This window comes from Tachypleus tridentatus, chromosome 10 (genome assembly GCF_004210375.1).
Source record: "Tachypleus tridentatus isolate NWPU-2018 chromosome 10, ASM421037v1, whole genome shotgun sequence".
Taxonomy (NCBI): domain Eukaryota; kingdom Metazoa; phylum Arthropoda; class Merostomata; order Xiphosura; family Limulidae; genus Tachypleus; species Tachypleus tridentatus.
In genome coordinates this window covers 40950765-40970818 of record NC_134834.1, presented here as the reverse complement: position 1 = coordinate 40970818, position 20054 = coordinate 40950765, and the positions used below count along the sequence as shown (strand labels likewise).

Below are 20054 nucleotides of genomic sequence, written 5' to 3'. Positions count from 1 at the left end.
GGTGGATTCTATAATTGTGAGCTGTCCAGGTCCTGCTGCAGCAAAGCAGCACCAAACCATGACACTTCCACCTCCATGCTTCACAGTTGGTATGAGGTTCTTTTCCTGGAATGCTGTATTTGGTTTACGCCAAACATGTCCTCTGTTCTGGTGTCCAAATAATTCAATTTTTGACTTATCTGTCCAAAGAACATTATTCCAGAAGTCCTGATCGTTGTCTACATTCTCTCTGGCAAACTTCAGTCTGACCTTGCCTCTTAGAGAGCAAAGGTTTCCTCCTTGCACACCTCCCATACAAGTTAAACTTGTGCAGTCTCTTTCTGATTGTAGAAACATGCACTTTCACATCAACAGTAGCCAGAGCCTGCTGTAGGTCCCGTGATGACATGTTAGGGTGTTTGGAGACCTCTTTAAACATCTTGTGGTCTGCTCTCAGAGTGAACTTGCTTGGACGATCAAACCTGGGCATGTTGGCAGTTGTTTTGAAAGCCCTCCACTTGTTGACTATTTTCCAGACAGTGGAACGCCTGATTTCAAAATCTTTTGGGATCTTTTTAAAATCCCTTACCAGACTCATAAGCTGCTACAATTTTATTTCTGAAGGCCTCAGACAGCTCTTTTGCTCTCACCACGGTGCTCACTCTCACTTCAACAGTCAGGAGCACACCAAACTAAATGTCTGAGGTTTAAATAAGGCAAGCCTCATTCAAAATGCTGAGTAACGATCTTCTAATCATGTGCACCTGGTGTGATACACCTGTGTGTGAGTTGACCCATTTTAGGTGGGAATAAATGTGGGGGTGTCCTAACTTTTCCTCAGTTAGAATATGCATTTTTGTAGAATTACATTTACAGAAGATATTGAAAAGTCTTTTCTTCAGTTTTAATTGTTTAGTTACATTCCTATAATCTCTCAGTATTGTTAAAATTGAGATTAAATATCTATATTTCCAAAAATGTTACAAAAATACACAGGCTATCATAGGGTGTCCTAACTTTTCACATGACTGTATGTTACCAGAACAACATTATTTCTCATTAAACTACTTGCAACTGCCTCTTGAAATTAGTTTTATTTTTATTTTTGTGGAACTTTATAGTAATCGTGTGATTTCAACAGTATGACAAAATTTCGTATTAATTAGTGACCAAACTCATTTTTTTTTATTAGTTTAACAAATACTATTTGTTATAATATTTCATATAATTCTGAATATTATTATGTACTGTTAGCTTAGTATTTAAGCTTAGGACTAACTTAAATCTTTTAAACAGCTCAAAACTTGTAACATATCACTGAGATTATGTTTGAAAATATTATTAACTAAAGATTCAATGTATTCTAATCAGATGTAAATGTTCGTGTGAATTTATTACAAATATGTTTGTTTATAAATAATCAGGCCACATATAATTGAGTAAATAAGGGGAATCTGAAATTGATTATAAGAAAATTTATATTTCTTATTATTTGCTACTAACTTACCTAATTAAATATTGACTGCATGCAACTATAATGATGGGTATTTTGCTCTTTAGTAATCTACCAGCAATTCTGAATCTTTGACACAAACACTTTTATTTAGATTTTTGACAAGTATCATACCAAACATAAAAATTCAGGCCTTCACATTGTAATAGCTTTACTTAACTTGTGTCAAATACTGTAAGTGTCAAGCTTTACTTTCTTAATCTTACTTTCTTAGCACATTGTAACAACTCTGATATGCTCATTTTAAGCTTTGGTCCAGTCTATCCTCTGAGGGTTGAATGCCTCAGTATGTAAGTTACAACCAACTTATACTGTAAATATTGTTTTCATATGATGAAGTCCATTCAGCCACAATCCTTAATATTAAACAAATTATACATTTATATGTATGCCCAGAATAAAATTTTGTTTGGTCAAAACTACCAATCATTCAAAATGTACTAGACAGCCATTAGAAACAAATGTAAAAAAGAATACTGTAAAGGAATTGGTTTCATAATAAAGATACTACAAATATCTAAATTCAAGGAAAGGCAAACCAATACAAATAGTTCACTTAATAAGAGATGGTCAGATTATAAAAGTGATCCAGCTTTAGATAATTATCACAGCACTCTGAGCTCCTTAAGAACACTATCAATATGTAGCGTTGGTTGTTCTGGCAGATCTTCCATCAAGTGTGGATGTTTATTAGGGGTATTACATTCAGGTTGACAGGGTCTGAAAATCAGTTTACAACATATAGTCTTTCTTCAATGAATGGTTTTGTTGAAAATACTACCTTCATCTTGTAATCACAAATATTATTAAAAAAAAAAGACTTGATTCTTATATTTTGGTAAAGTTAAATGTATTGTTTATACAGTTATCTCTGATAAAGTTATTGAGAAGTATGATTACAGAAATTTATGATTTAGAATAATTCAAATTTAGAAAAAAATAGATTTATATTGTTTTTGAACATTTATGGAAGACATTTTTAAGCCATCAGTTAATAAAACTGTTACACTCATTAAGGTAATATTACTTTAAAAAAATATGAATATCTACTCTTAAATGAACAATACTGTTTGAAATTTAAATTTGACAAGTAAACTTATGTTGATTATAAAAATATACCTACTGATATACATACACAAACACACACATCAAGCACATAAACTAGAATAGAATTATTTCTTATTAAATACTAATTGTAAATGCAGCTTTAAAATGCCAATTTTTTTAATTTTGTGAAATTCTATAACAACTGTGTGATTTAATTATTAAGAATATTTGTCTTGCTGTTTAATGACAAAATACCCTTCTTTTCATAGTTACTTTAATTAATATTATTTTTCATAATGTTTAAAATATTTTAAAGAATATTATTAGTGGTATATTGATTTTGGACTAAACTAAATCTTTTAAGTCAGCTACATCTTGTGATATATTATTGGGATTATATTTGAAAGACAACATTTTCCTAAACTGAAAATGTATTTCCCATCATACTTGTAGCTGTTACTTGACCACCAGCATTTCTTTCTTTGCCCATCTAAGTACTGGTCTAATTTTTCTTTGCTTGCTCCCATCTTTCATATCCCACTTAACTGCCATAATATTTGTCTCATGGCACTCTCCACTTACGTTCTGATACTGTATAAAGCACCTCATTCACACCATGTTATCACTTTTGAGACTGACTCAATCTGCAATCCCTAACACACTGGCTCTTAGTTGGAAGAAAGAATAAGAGAGTGTGATGAGAGGTGTTATTGGAAATACAAACTCCAGTTTTGGAAAATATTAACTTATACATACCTCTTCTCCCACTTATAGATCAAATCTCACACTGAGAAGGTAGAGAGGCCAGTGAGTGCATTATTCGTACAGAAATTGTCTGTACAGACCATGGGTGTGTCAGAAGAAGTTTGGCACCTAGTGAGGGAGCTGTGCTACATCCAGAAAAGGTATGCTTTTCAGCCTGAACTTAATTCCCGTATCGTGGGTGAAATGTTACATGATTTATCATCATTACTGACCAAGCCCAAACCAGATAGCTAAGGTTTCACTACTTGGGGTTGGAATTGAGCATTCTGAACCACAAGAATCATAATGAGCAAGTAAGTAACACAGATGTGGACAAACATTTATATAAAGGACATGGAACAACTGTGCCCAACCAAGGGATCAGGATGGGACTGCTACATGTTCAGAATTATTGTATTATAAGGAGATAGTGGACTCTCTTTTATGAACAATGCACTGATCTATATTGATCAAACAGAAGAGTCATACACCCCCCAACTAGAGAGCAAAGCACAAAATCTGAACTACTATTTGAGGAGTTTCCCCACATAAGGTTGGTGCCACTCCTACCAACATCTGTAAAGAACATCCAGGAACCCAGATAGCAGGGCCCCCAACAAGAGTGAAAGAATTCACTCTAACACTCTGAAGGAAAAGTCTTTGACTACCACCTGGTGACTGGAAACTGAGTGTGGTAAGGACTCTCTAGCTCCAGTAGTAGAATTTGGAAAACAACATGTATTGGGGAGTTCTGAAAAATGGTGCAATAAGCAAACATGCCTTGCCTTCTATGTAAACCCAAAATAAACAATATGGAGAAATTTTGTACTTAACTTGTCAATGTAACCTGAGATGAATTCTGGGAAACTGCATGATCCCAAAAAAAGAAAAAAAGTCATTGTCTATTTGCTATAAAAGCATCAGTTTGGACCATGAAATCTTAAAAACCCTCAATGGATAGAACAAATGGCTGAAACTTGAACAATCATAGAAGTGAGAAATAGCAATCAGATGAATTTGTGAAAAAACCAAAAAAACTTCATCTATGGCTGACAATGGTGTTTAGAAGAAGAACTGGTTTGAGGATGTAGATAAAATGATAAAGCATCCTGTAGACAATCAGCACAAACCATTCTAACTTGCATTGAAGGTAGGATTAGCAGCCATGAAAAAATGAACTTTCAGGTAAAGATGACACACAATATATAATGCTAAGGTCACAAATTGGTGTTGAGAAAGGGCATGTAATGTAACCTTAATATACCAGTTTGTCAGAGAGCCAGATAATACTGCAGACAGAGAAAAATTTTATCTCAAGTATTAAATTGTAGTCAGTAAGGATGTTGTATACAGAACATTTGTGGAAGATGCAAAACCTTTGCCAAAGAGTCAAGTCAAAACACGAGTTATGGTTAATACACCTAAGTCAGGTGGGTGCAACCTCCTTTGAATACACCACTGCTAAAATATGTGGCATTTCTATTTGAAAAATATCTAAAACAGAACGATGCAAAGCCTGATTTGCAGATACATAGCAACCCTAGAAATTAAACTCTAATGTCATATGAAAGACTGCATAACATTCATACTTGAGCTTGGTATATGGTTGCTTTCACAGAGCTGGTCAAATAGAAAGTGGAAGAGGTAGACACTCCCTAAGGTACTACAGAAGGAGAATCCAGTGTTATCAATGGGGCACGACAGTGGGTTGGAGCAAATCATAGTGAGTATCTTAGGTAACATATGAACTGGAAAGAATTCCTAGAGTGGTAATCCCATCCTGTCCTGAAAGATTGCATCCATTACTGAAGCCCAAAGGTGAAGTACGGAAGACCAAATTACTAGTACTTGGGTGTTCCTATAAGTGGTCAACACATGAATCATCAATGCTTTAAAAGAAGAATAAATACAGTAGAAAACCTTGAAACATAGCATCTATTCTGTTGTGAGAATCTAGTTGGGTTGAAACGGTTGAGCTGTTATAGCAGTCATCCCCTGTAGAACATGACAAACTAATAGGGTAATATGATAGAAGTGGTCCAAATAAAGGAGATCCAAAGTCTGAAAACAATGAGGCCTGGATTGAGATGGGAAAATCAAGATACTACTGTGGAATAGTAAGAATGAAGCCTGAAGATGTTCCCATTAAGATGCTCAGACACCATTTGAAGAGAAAGGTGAACTAAAACGTTGTGCATGCAAGGCTTATTGTTTATATATAGATTGCAGAATTTGTGATTGTTCAGACATGTACTCCACCTCTGAAGCCAGGGATTCATAAATATGAGGTGGTGGCAGAGAAACCCATATCTTAATATCTTCCTGACTTAACCACCCCTTGAGATCAAAGAAAGATCCAGAATAAAGAAAAAGAAACTGGAGAATCCAGTGAATCCATATTTATGGTCCTTTGTATGTCTGCCAGATAGATACATGGGATTTGAGTGATCTCACAATCCCAAAAAATAAAGAATGGTCCATGCAAGAGAAGAGAACAGTAAGAATTGGACTTCCTGTTCAAAAGTATGGAGCCAGATGAGAATCAGCTATGCCACTTTAATGATTGTAGAGAAAAAAAATTACTCAGACTGATGACATATTGAGTTAGAGCAAAAATAGATGTTTCAGATCTGAGAATAAAGCATACACTGCTTGTTCTGAAAGTAAAATTTGGGTGTGGTGTTCAAACACTTGATGAAATTGTACCAGCAGTAATCAGTCACCCACTGAATGACTTTTGTACAGGGCTAGGTGACAAGAAAAACATTGTATGAACTGGCAGAACCCAGACAATACCAAAGCCAGTCAATAGATCAGAAAACTGAAATGCAGTGTATGACTCTTGTGCCCCAAAATACCAAAAGTGGCAGGGTACTTTTACTATGGTAACATGCAGATAGAAGCCAGCTAAAATCAAACTTTGACATTTACAATCCTAATACAAAAAAACAAACTCATATTTAGGACTGAGTCACGAGTAAAACTTGAAGAATATGGATGTTGAAAAAGATGAGAAAAATTGATGACTGGACACCTTCATCCTATCCCTTAGGCACAATAACTGACAGGAATAAAACCCCAGAAGAACTAGCTAACCGAAATCTAAAGCCACAGAACTAAATTACAAAATGTGAGGATCTGCAAAAGGCAACAATCCTGCAGGTTGAATGGATAATGACATTGAATATGTCAACTACATGACTAATCCTGACTCAAGGACCTGTGGTGCCCCTGGATCTAAAGGTAAAGTTGAAGTGAATGAAACTTATCAGTAATGTTAAAAGCAGAAGGGTAGGGAAGTTTGTGACCATGCTCCTTAAGAAAAGTTTTATAACTAGATTTACAACTTTGGTTTGTTTTCATGCAGTAAAGGCCATGATATGATGAAAAGAAACACAACCAATTAACCCTATATACACAAGCTCAGCCCATTGGACTAACACTGTACTGAAAAACTAATGCTTGCTATAATTATTTGACAAAAATTGACAAACATCCATCAGATTTATATGATTAAGAACCTGTTCTTTCTATTAGTTATAAACATGTTCCTGCAACAGGTAGGTGTGAATAGACAAGTTTGTTTTTTTCAAAAAAATGAACGGATGAATTTCCCTGTTAAGTTTGCGAAATATATTGATATCTCAACTCCAGGATAGTGAAAGATTCTTATTTTATATTCTAGCTTCTCAATATGAAAAGTCCAATTTTTAATTGTTTAAGTTGTTGAAGTTGTATGGTAGATATGATATGTAAATTGAATAACATACCATATGACATACCAGAGTGAGAGTTTAGCAAAATGTCATGTTAATATTTCCTTCTGAATTAATAAATTAAATATTATATAATTTGCTAGCTGCATTTTGATGCCAAGTTTATTGATAACAAAATAGTTTAATTAAATTTTGAATGTAGCTCTGTAAAAAGTCATGACATGCACATTTTGACACTATTTGTGCATTCAGAGTTAAAACAACAACTTACATACTTAATATTAATATCTTTATCTTACTTTACAGGATTTTGTCTATATAATTCACTTAAGAACCTTTTATCTGTTTTAGGGTAATTGTATATCTACTAAAAATGTGTGTGAATTTGGGGGTCCAAAGTGAATGCTGCCTCAACATGTTAGGAATAGGTAACTCTGGATCCCTTGTTCTAACATCTATTATAGGTTTTTGAATTTTTGATGTATTAATTTATAGCATTATGTATACTATTCAGTTTGTTCAAGATAATTGTCTTTATTAATACATACACTAATCATTTAGTTCTTACCCATGTAGTTAACCTACTTTTGTTCAGATATTTTTAATAATGTGGTCCATACTTTATTCTCATTAGAAAAACAAACTATTTTAATGTCTTTAAGTAAACATATATAAAAGGATTGAAAATATATATTACATAATAACCACTGAAGTTTCACAAAATTAAAGTGGACAACTTGGCACTGTGGTAAAGGTCTTTTGATTATTGTATGCGTAAATATTTCTAATTTCCAATAGTGTAAAATTCCATAACATTCAAAAACTTTGTTTTGTTTATAAAACTAAGTATTTTTCTGAAACTACACTTTTGTAGAACAATAAACATGACTTATTATTGACTTATACTAATATGAAGAACAACAACTTACACAGCATCACACTCCATGTCTTCATCTTGTTTAGAAATGTCATTTTCTACATGAGAAGTTGGTCTTAACTCTAGTTCAGTTACTCCGCCTTTGGAACTGTAGAACAGGCAAGTACCCAAAGGATAACTTGACCAGTCAATTTCATCTAAAGACATTTTGCATACAATCACTTACAATACCTATTTGCACCAAAACTGTATAAATAATTAACACACACTACAATAAAACATTTAAAACAGTATATATAAGTTACCCAATAACAAGATAATCATACATGTACAGGTACTTACTGTAATGTTATTTACATAAGACAGTAGAGTAAGTACAGACGAAGTGTCATATCACTAACCTTCAATTATTTCTCTGACACTATTATCTTACAGATACTTTCCATCAATTTCTCCACAATACTCTGGTGGAAAAAAAGGTCTTTTATTGTGTTTTGTGAAGACTTTTGATCTATACTTCTGTTATCTTCTTATCTTAATTATTGATCTAAATGCACTGTAAAAATCTGCAAATTGACCACATGATTTAATCTGAATACATTAAGTGCAATGCTTTAGCGTGTGAATGGCATTTCAATAAATGCGTAAAAGAAAATTAATTAAGTCACATTTTTTATTGCCCCAATGCCTGATAATAATGGCAAAAACAAGATAATGAAACTATCTGGCCATCATAAAAGTATAACTATTTTTGAAAAAGGCAGTTCCTTATTTATCTGCTTTTGAAAAATGGTTGTCAGATAAATGTTTACCAAAAGTGTTGATTTGATTTGACAGAATATATAAAGATGTAACTAGTAGATGTTTTTTAAACTGTCATTACTTTATTTTTTTCAAAATTATGGAGTTACATTTAACTTTTTTTATATATAAAAAGCTTCTCAAATCCATGGGCCTCAGTAAGGGCTTTCAACAGCCTTTAAATGTGTTATTTTAACTACCTTACTACCTTACAAAGTTTCTGAAGAAAGCCCTGATACAATGAAATCACTCAACAATAGGATAAAGATACATTGCACAACATACAAGTATAGAATTCATAACTATCATAAAACAATCAGGCAAAATAAACACATACTTACCAATTCAACTAATTTCTTCCCAATCAGTATTAACAAAATATTTCTATACAACTAAAATCTGTATTTGTGGTATTATATTAGTATCACCCACTTTTTATTGAGATTATCTACACATACAACTGACACATTTGGAAACTTAAGCATGCACAAATATATGCAACTATTGCAACAATTAGTTTTACAAGCAAAATACAATTACTGAAAATTTATAACAGTGATCGTTGTTCAGAAGTTAATTCTGCCACAAACTGGCTCAGTGTTTGGATACTTCTATAGTAACTTGGAGAAAAGAACATTATCATCAAGATATTACACATTATTATTAAGCTTTCGACTCACTACCTGTCCTTTAACCAATGTCACTTGATAAAATATTGCCATTTAAAACAAATATAAAAACACATCTTAACATTAATAATAATATTTTACAATCAAAACAAAATCACACATTTAACACTCCATAAATATTTTTAATACTTTAAAGAAAGTATTTTTGTAAAAAAGTAATATAATGTGCAACAAACTTATTAAAATTATATAGCTTCTACAAGATCCTGGGCAAGAGAAATGGCATACAACTCAGCAATAAACACAGAAACTGTAGAGGGTATCCTGCAAACAACCACTGAACCACAACAAATCATAGCAAAATCCATAGAAACATCTAATTTTGAACCATCCATATAAACGGAAACAGGGGAATGGTTTCAAAAATGTTAGGCAAAGAGAAGACAGTACTTCTGGTCAAAAATATCTGCCTTCCTCAAATGAATCAAAGGTCACAAGTGGAGATGGTATTTAGCCTTGGTAGAATGGGCCAATTATTTGACAGCAACACCAACCAATGACAGACCCAATTTAGCTAAGTGCACCTGGATATAAAAGCCAAAAGCAGGAATTGCAATACTTATCAATATAATATGGCATTCTAATGACTTGCCACTGCACCAATATCTCACTTGCCCCACAATGTATTGTGATCATCATATCATAGATCCCTGAAACACAGACCATCAGTACTACCCACCTCCAAAGGACAGACGTACTTACCTATCAACACCACCCACAAGCTTAATCCCAAGCCACATCACAACAACAGTATGTCAAGTCTGGCCCCCCACAAGCATCTCAGTAGTGATGCCATTCCCCAAGTTTTTGTTAGAAGCTAACACAATAATTATGATACTCAATGTACTTGGAATTTTAACCTCAAGCCTGATGAATCTTGAATCAGTCATCAAATGTAACCCATGAATCATGAAACATATTATTACATTACAATAAAATGAAAACTGTAACAAGCCCAAAATGGTTACAAAGTTGGTCTCGGGGACTAAGCCCATGTTGAAAGAGTTAAAAGGGTTAAAAAGATAGTTACACTACCATGTAGTTACATGGAGTGAAGTATAAAAGACATTAAACTAGCACCAATCTCCACAGAGTCAAGTAAATCAGAATGTTAGGATAAATATCAATGAAAAACATCATATGCCTATTTCTTTTATCCTGGTGAAGTATGTTTTTTTTAACAAAACAACTGTAAGGATTAACACCTACTGAACTACAGCTACTTCTTTACAACAAACACTAACCTGCACAAAAAGACCAGTCACCTCCAAGAAATTCAGCATCACTGTTCTCTTTTAACATTTTCCTGTGAACTGTAAATAACACACAATTTTTTTAAACAAATGCCTAGTAATGATCAACCAACAAGTATTAAACATTTTACAAGTTTGCTGAAATTTTTTACTATTAAACAATCATATGAAATGTACCACAGTTCAATATAAACAACAAACTTCAATTACTAGCTATCAGTAGTCATTCTCATTTTGATGTCAACACCTATATACAAATTTCAACAGCAAGAGTGTGAATCAGTCTTTAAAATATCAATAAGCAACAAATAAACAAACTTCAGTTCTTACTGTACCTGTCATCATCAGTTAAAAACTGTTCATTATTCAATTTTCTGCATATTCAATCCATCCATCTGAACTTCAAAGTTCTTTTATAAGAAGATTTCTAAAAATCTTTGTAATGAATGTTTCTCAAAAACTTTAATTTACATAAAACATTAAATAGTATATAAACTACACTTACAAGAAATTAATCAGATTATGATTCAAACCTATCACTGGGAAGTCAGTAATTTAACAATAATGATGAAATAAACTCACAAGGTGAAAATTACCTGGATATTTAATTCATTGACACTTTAAAGTTATTAATATATAATTTTTAATGAATTATAATTTTGTGTTGTTACACAACTTAATGTTTACCATGAAAATTTTCAAACTAATATTACCATAAAAAAGTATCTAATCTGTGATTATATAACTAGCTGACTTAAAAGAATATTTAACAGCTTAAGTGCTAGCAAATGTTATGCAACCTACAAGTTTTTTTCATACAAACATACTTCAGAAATTACAAATTCCAATCATGTGGTTTGTGTAGCTGAGTGATTAGTGGTATTTGTTAACCTATAGATCAACAAACTCATTAAGTAATTACATTTACTTAATCAATTAGCACATACCCATTATAACACCTAAAAGCAAAAACATAAAATAGAAAGATATAGAGAGCAAAAGGAAATTCTATTTTCAGGTATAATAATCCTATATTTATATACTTGAAAATGTACATACATGTAGTACAGTATAAAACCTTGATTTACAGTGTTCCATAGGTTTCTCTCTAGAAATTTAAACACAACTACTGTATGAAAACTAATAACTTTTTTGTTGAAAATATGCTTATTCTTTGTGACATTTTAAAAAACATTAGATATTTATGTATATAATTAATTAACAAAAATTCTCAACAAAATATTTCAAATAAAACATGACTAGTTTTAGCTGAAGGCCCACAGCATGTGTCAATTAGGTGAATAGTTCTTTCTAGTTCAAAATAGAATTATTTTTCAAAACATTAACAAAAATTAATATAAAACTTGACAAATAAGAATGATGTTCATAGAAAGAATAATTGTCAGTCCTCATTAGATGGAGTACTTATGCTAAATACATTTCAAACATACAATTTGTGCATATTTTAAATTATTTTAAATATTGTTAGAGATCCATACTTTTACAAACTAGTACTCAAAACAGGGAAGGATCCAGGATATTGTAAGGAGGTGGGGTAGATCCAACTAGACCTCTGACAGTACTATTAACAAACTCATATTACTTTCATTGTTTAATTTACTTGTAATTGCATGCTACTAGTAACTTCAGTAATTTACAGCCTAGAAAAAATTATTATAAGAAGCCTAACTAGGTTACAATCCAGTGATTTCAAAGCTTATATCTTTAATTCTTATAATATAATTGATATGAAAATGAAAACAATAAAAGACAAACATTTCAGTTTTTGTAATTAAAATTAAAGTTAAAATATTTTTCTAATTATAATTATAAAGTCTACACCTATATTTACATTTTATCATTTGTAAACAGGATACCTGCTTTCAAATTATTATTTCTAAATGGTCATTTATACAGTCATAGCAATTGTATTTTGACTTATTTAGGATATCACTAAAACAAAAAATATCTTCTTCATGCATATTCTAACTTCCAAAAAATTAAAAATTAGTTCCGCAACAAGTCTACAGTCTAAAAACTGCAGATATTCTTCGTAATACTAACTCTGAAGAAAGCAAATCCCTAAAGTCTAAACACATTATTAGTGTTTGGAAAAAATCCCTCTCCTAGATCAATCCTGTTTATTAAAGATTAAATAGCTATTAATTCCAAGAAAGCAAAAAAGCAGGCAGAGGTCAGGACTTTCTGTAAACCAGCTTACACAATAATAAAAAAATATAGGTAAGCAATAATAAATAAGAAACATAATACAATGTTAGAAAACTAGTAAATTTACACTTTACTTGAAAATTAAGTAGCCAGAGAGTTAGTGATAGGTGCTGCATACCATTGCCTTCTTTTTTAATTAACACTTTGAAATTAGTGAAAATGGTTGATAATCTTAGCCTTCTTACAAAGACAGTATGAGCAAGCTTAGTGACAATAGAAATGAAATCCAAGACCATCTCACCAGTATCTAGCTGCATTTAATAGCTACAAACCATACTGGCAATATTTTGCTAAATGGATAGTTGAAATAATCAAAACAGTAAAGAATTAAGAATACATTGATTTCTATTAATTCATTAATTTCATGACATTAATAAAATAATCAAAAGTTTGATTAATAAATTAGTTTATGTGACACAAATTGACGTGATTACTACTCACAAGTACTCGATTAACTGATCACATAAATTAGCTCTAGTGCTATACACATTAACTTAAAAGGTAATGTTGAGTTTTATAACACACTTAAACTTCATTCCAACATATACACAAATTCATATTCAAATTTACAATAACTTTTGTATTCTATTATCCACAACCTATTCTGCTGACAGTTAAAGAGCATACAAAGTTAGCTCACTGCACAATGAAACTTTCTGTTACTACAGCATGCATAGGAAATACTAACAAAAGTTTATTTATAATGCTCTATTTTGTTCCCCAAAATCAACTGTGTTGTTTAAATATAAAAATTTCCATAACATTTGGGTTTTATTATCTTTACCTGTACTTGAGAAATATTACCCAACACTTCATATTTATGTAATAAAATCAGTTATGTTGTTTCAATATAATAACTTCCCTGAGGCTTTATTATTCTAACTACTTGAGAATCAATCATGTATATATATATCAGTAACAAAATTAACCATCAAGTTTTTCTGTTTGGTGCTTGTTGGTTGCTGAACTATAAAAGATACATGAACCTACTTGTTTTGAGATCATCAAAATCAAACATCCCAACATCAGTGGTAGAAGATTCAATGGCTGGCAATTCTGGGACAGCTCCTAGATAAATTGCTACTAGTGCCATCAAATGATGTTTGTTAGAACAACTGATAGGGGGAGAAACTCTTTCTAAAATCCTGTAAAATACATTAATAAAATTAATGAGATAAAATAAAAAATCACTGGTGTCTGCATGCTTTTATTAAAATAAATCAAGCAAGATACATAAACTTAAAAAATAAACAAATATTTTTCAAACTTATCAAATAAAAATAAATCTCTTTGACAATGTTTCTAGTACACTACTGCTTAAATTTGGACTTTTAACAAATTCCCTGGAACATAATTTCACATTTATAAATAAAACATCAAAAATGAAATATTTACTAACATCAGAAACTTTTAATTCACAAGCTTCAGGGTAATTTACGTATAGTGTCCTGTAACTAAAAGTCTAAATTTTGTTTACAATAAACTAATTCCTTGTCAAAAAGATATTCCAAGATTAATGGTAGAAAGTATATGTTGTTTTCCAAGAAAATAAACATATCTGAAAGAAGTCAGCATTTCTAGTGCTAAGTGATCATGAGAAGTGTAATGAAACATATGAAGCTTGAAATTGCTGAACAGCCACAAGTTTAGCAAACACTAATAATGACCAATTAAAGACATAAGAGAAAGTTCATGATAAAAGACAAATATTCATCTTAACAAGTTGAAATATAAACTATGTGCAAAATGAAAAAATCTTTAAGGTTTTCACAAGTTTTGAGATTTGATAACAGAGTCAGATACCTGAGAAACAAAAGTCAAGCAAACAACAACCTCATTATTTTCAAACTGCATAATATTAAACAATGATGTACCACTTCAGTACAAGAATGTTCTTACAAAAATGGAGATCTCATATCTAATATACACAAGTGAAGAAGTTTACATCTCTGAGACTGGAAAGGATTAACACATTTTTTGTCACCAGACCAAGATATGACAAAGAAACACTTTATACATCCATACAAGTGTGAGGGTAGTTAATTCTACACTTCCAAAAGCATAAGAAATAATTATCAACATATTGTAGTTATTTCACAAGTGACAACTACAAGGGTAAGAAAAATGGTCCAAGAAGCAATTATACTGGTAACATATTCTTCACCAAGATGATGAAAAAAGAAAAATACAAGAAAAAGAATAAATTTCCATGATGAAAAATAAAGGAAAGCAAAGCAATACCAGAGTGAAGCAAACAGATCCCTTGAGAAAAACACTACATGCTATATAAGACAGTAACAAATATGATATTCATACTCTGATAGCTGAAATAATAATTTTTTTTGTGCCAAGTCTTGACCTGGCAAATGAAATCCCAATTATTGAAAGTCTCTAACACCTAAATCACAAAGAATCCCCACACAAAAAGAAATGACAAAAAATAGATTAAGAAAAAATTTATCTAGCTGGCAATGTACAAGCAAAACTGAAACAACAACAGGCTAGATTGTTCTGAAGAACCAAGGATACATTTGAAATAATATATGATTACAAAATGTTGTAGTCATAATCGTAATGTGAAAAAAACTTTCTCAACCCAGTTCTTAGAAAGATGAATCTACTGAGACAAATTAACTCAATAATATATTGACTTAAATATGAAATATCAGTATGGAGAACAATTTGTTGAAAACACTGAAATCATCTTCTTACGACTAGAAAAAGAAAATGTTATATATTTCTACACTTTGCATGGAATGGAAGTCAATAAACACAATGATAAAGCCTTTGACCCATCACAAAAAAGATAATACATTTTAAATGCTTGTGAATGTCTTTATTTATGGTCACATTTGACTGACATTCCCAAGCATTTAAAATGTATTAACTCTTTTGTGATGGGCCAAATGCATTGTCAACATCCATTCAAAATTCTACTGAACTACTATTTTGTAAGTTTATGTCAAAAATTTGGGATCAAATTGTGAATTACAATTCAAACTTTAGTATTTTATATGAGTTAATTTCTTAGTTTAAAAGTAAATATTAAAAAAAAAACACTTAAATATAGATTTTGGTGAGTCACATGGTATGTTGGATGCAGCACTGTTTGAAATTAGATGTCAAAATACTAATTCTTTAGTTTTGTACAAATTAGGAACTCATATTAATAATAATAATAATAATAACAAACTAGAATATAAGATAAAAATCTCATATCTTTTTTATTTAGCTGAAATATGGCTTATGTGCTAAATCAAAATATAGTGGCCCTATTCAACTCTTTCCATTTTTGAAAACAGTTCCTTGTATACATTTACTTCAAAAAATGATAAGTTAACAACCTATCAAAAGCATAGGATGTCCCCAATGTTTTTCTCAGCTATTTTAATCTGCAAAAAGGCTACCAGGTTCTTTTAAACTAAGATTTCAAGAAGGTAGGTTGTGTCTTCATTCTGCTCAAAGTTTCATATCATTTTAAACCTAAATACATCTTAATTACTAAGCTAAATGAATAAATAAATTACAGTGAAATTCTATGGTAAGAGTATAGTTATTAATGATTATTTTGGTTACTCAACTGTATATATAAAACTTAAAAGAAAGTTGTTTGATATTCTCCACATACAAAATTTTAAAAGGCTTGTCCAGCAGCAGGTAAGTTTAAAAGTTGAACCAAGAATAGATAATTGTTTGCTTTACCTCTTGATTTATTGTTCTATATTTTAAGAAAAACAAGTTTAATAATTTATTTATAAATAGTAATAATCTATATATATATGTAATGTATAATATTCCAAATGTGACTGTATATTACAAAATACTAGTCCACTAAAACACAGCCAAGACAGGAAAGACTAAAGGTCAGTTTTATATTATTGGATATGTAACATGAGTCCACATGTACCAAGTCAATGCATGTTATGTAATGTTAGCTAGGCATGACTGGAAGGTCAATATAATAACAAATAATAAACATATATGTTCCTATATAGCATTATGAAACTTAAGCTACTAGAGTAAACATTTTCATTTCATTTGTATTTTCATGTTATAGCATGTAGTCATTATAGCACAAAAAAGCATAATTTATATTTATTTCCTAATTTTTTAAGACAGTTACGAGGTTAATCAAGTGACAAACCCCACACAGTTAGAGTATAGAAAACAATCATAAAATATAAAGTCTTACTAAAAACTAACATTTGAAATGTATTTAGGGGTTTTTATAGATTATATAAATAATACTTGAGATTTTTGGGATAACATATAGTTTTCTTAATCATAACACAAAATCACTTTGCACTCAGACTAATAACAAAACACACTCAATATTCTCACAAATCTTCAGTAAAAATATTTCATTAAAAATCTGATTTTTGTGTATAAAACACTTGTAATCTCTACTAAAAGTCTACCAAAGTTTGTGAAGGTACACATTCTGTATCAAAAGTTGCAGTGCAAATACTTAATATATGCAAATTTGTAGACTAACTCATATATATTATATTGAGCCCACTGCAAAAGGGTTAAAGTAAGTAACAGACAATTATTATGATCAGGAAGTGATATATGATACAAAAATTAGCCACTTATAAGGAAAAGACAGATTAAATTGGAACTTAACACATCCATTACTAACAACAGGGAGGAAGGGTCAGAGGTTGTGCAAAGAGGTATCTATATCAAATATATTTTTATGTAAGGTAAATACTATTAACATCTCTGCATTAGATACAGTTAGAATCCCATGCCACAGATGGTGGAGGGAGCTGGTGCAGAAAAAGAAATTTACAAAGATGAGGTGAGCACTTTTCTGAATGGGAAAGGCTATAGAGTGTGGCACCTACAATGTAGAAGGAAGCCTAATCAGGCAGTACTAAGTGGGAGAATGGATCTATCCCAAGCAGAAAATACTCTTCATTCAAAGTTATTGTGGTATTCATTGTCAGGAGAAGAAAATATCACAAGAATCTTTTGCATAATACTAAACTGTTGCTAAGATTGGTCAACCAGGCAACACTCCAGTCACACTTCCTAAATGAGTGGTGTCCACTTGGTTTCATACTAATGAGAAATTACATAGCAATGTACACAAGTTAATAATTTTTTTGTGGTTAAGAGAGGTGAGTAGGATTTCTGAAACATCATTTGAACTTAATATGCATTCATATAATTAATATCATATTTCAAATTTTATAAAACTAGAACCACATAATTGAATTATCAGCAAAAACACAATAAAGCTATATATTACAGCACAATTAATCATATTCCAACTGAAAATAACAAAACTCATAAAAGAAAATATATTCCAGCAACTCTCTTCTTGATAGCTGACAGATAAAATGTTTTATCATTTTACTTTACTTTCAAGCTGTTGTAGCATTCAGAAGTAATTATGTTAGATACTGCCTCTATCTACAAGGCTTAGCCCAATAAAGAAAATTTTCACTATCATGGTTCTTGATGGGGTATAAAAATTAAAAAGTATTTTGTTTTATTTTGCACTATGCCACTCAATTTCTCTAAATGTTCTGATATACCCAGGTAACAATCAAACAAAATCTTGTGATCTGCATCATGAAAAACTATCTGTCTTCTATTTCTCCCAAGCTCAAAATTCTAAAGTTACATGTAAACAAAACAACACTATGGTGGTGTGGAATTCTCTAGGATTTATCAAATCATTTTTAAAGAACATAATTCTTTTGTGTATAAACTCTTAATTACCAACATTACTATCAGATTTTAAAAGCAAGTTATAAGTTTTTGCCTTGACTGTAAGAATATCTTTTAAGAGCACAATTACAAAGAGAATGTAATAAAAATTATAATGTTATCTACTATCCTTGAAATTAACTCTTACAAAATGAGTATTACTATTTCTTAGAACTACTCTCAGGTAAGATGTAAAACAAAGATAAATGTGTGTACCTGTAAATTGAATGTTCTGCCAGTAGTAGAAGCTTTGGAATCTATTACACTATATATGACCTCAGTTTCATTCACTGGAAAAACTACTGGGTGTCGTCAGACCATAACAAACTATAACAAATTAGTACCACACTAACAACTACTCATTAAACTAGATTATTTAGTAATATATCAGGTGATTGTTTCACTGTTTGCCTATAGTTAAATCATTGAAGATTTTAGCTGCATGCAAGCAGAATAAGTTTTGAAGCCTATTCATAATATTCAAAACAATGACAGAGGAAAACATTTTAACCAACACAAACATTAAGAAAAAACAATACAGCAAGTACAAAAAAGGAATGAATGTGATTATTCTCTGTTATTTTCCTACTTCTTAGACAACAGATTGTGTCTGAAATATCAACAAGGAAAAGGAATGGTAACTTTTTTATAATTTTTATATCTATTTATTAATATTCACCTAGTAATATTTTTAGTTTCATAAATAATTATTCAATTCTCAATTAATTTTAGTTACTCTTTTCATCTATTTATTTTACATGCATCAGATTTAAATGCAACTAATTTATCATCAGATGTTATTGTCAGCTTTAGATGCTCAGAAACAATTTCAAGCAATTCTCCGAATGTGCTTTACATGTTTACAAAAACTGTCTTCAAATAATTTTCAGAATATATCTTGAATGTTTAGAAAGAACTTCTTCAAACAATGTTCTGAATCTACAGATGTTTAGGAACTACTTTCATAACAAAGTATCATGGACAAACTTTTTTTTAATACAAGATATCAGCTAAAAAATTTATATTGTTAACCTTAATTTTAAAACTGTTAATTTACTTCTATTTAATCCAACTATATATAGCAAACAGATAAATCAGTATATCATGCATATTACAACAGCCATATATTCTGTGTTGCACTCACCTAGAGAAAGGCATTCCTGTTTGAATTATTACTTATAATGTACTGATTTTTTTCAGTTTATTAATTAAAAGAATACAACACACTTATCTGAAAGGTAAAGCTATTTTAATGAAATAAGGGAAAACAAATGTTATTACACACAGTAATTAAAGTTAGAATTTCACACAGTTAATTAATGATTAAGATCATAGTACTAGAGCATCAATACAACTTTCTTTTATAGCTTGCAGAAAAATGGTTCAAATACTTCTACTAGTTATAAAGTAGCAAAAATTGACATAGCTAAGATAATATCCTACATTTTTGTTCCGCAATATACAAAATACTGGAGAAATACAAAT

General features: G+C 30.8%; 1 protein-coding gene across 3 annotated transcripts in view; it reads right to left on the bottom strand.

Moving 5' to 3' along the window:
• Positions 1–1562: 1562 nt before the first annotated feature.
• Positions 1563–20054, bottom strand: part of LOC143229127 (uncharacterized) — a 77940-nt gene continuing 59448 nt past the window's right edge. For all 3 annotated transcript variants that reach the window (XM_076460996.1, XM_076460995.1, XM_076460997.1), the window contains 4 exons: positions 13839–13993; positions 10611–10679; positions 7929–8073; positions 1563–2212 (listed from right to left, as the gene is read on the bottom strand). In XM_076460996.1, the coding sequence (XP_076317111.1) occupies positions 2098–2212; positions 7929–8073; positions 10611–10679; positions 13839–13993 (484 nt within the window). In that variant the 3' untranslated portion in view covers positions 1563–2097. The remainder of the gene's footprint in view (positions 2213–7928; positions 8074–10610; positions 10680–13838; positions 13994–20054) is intronic.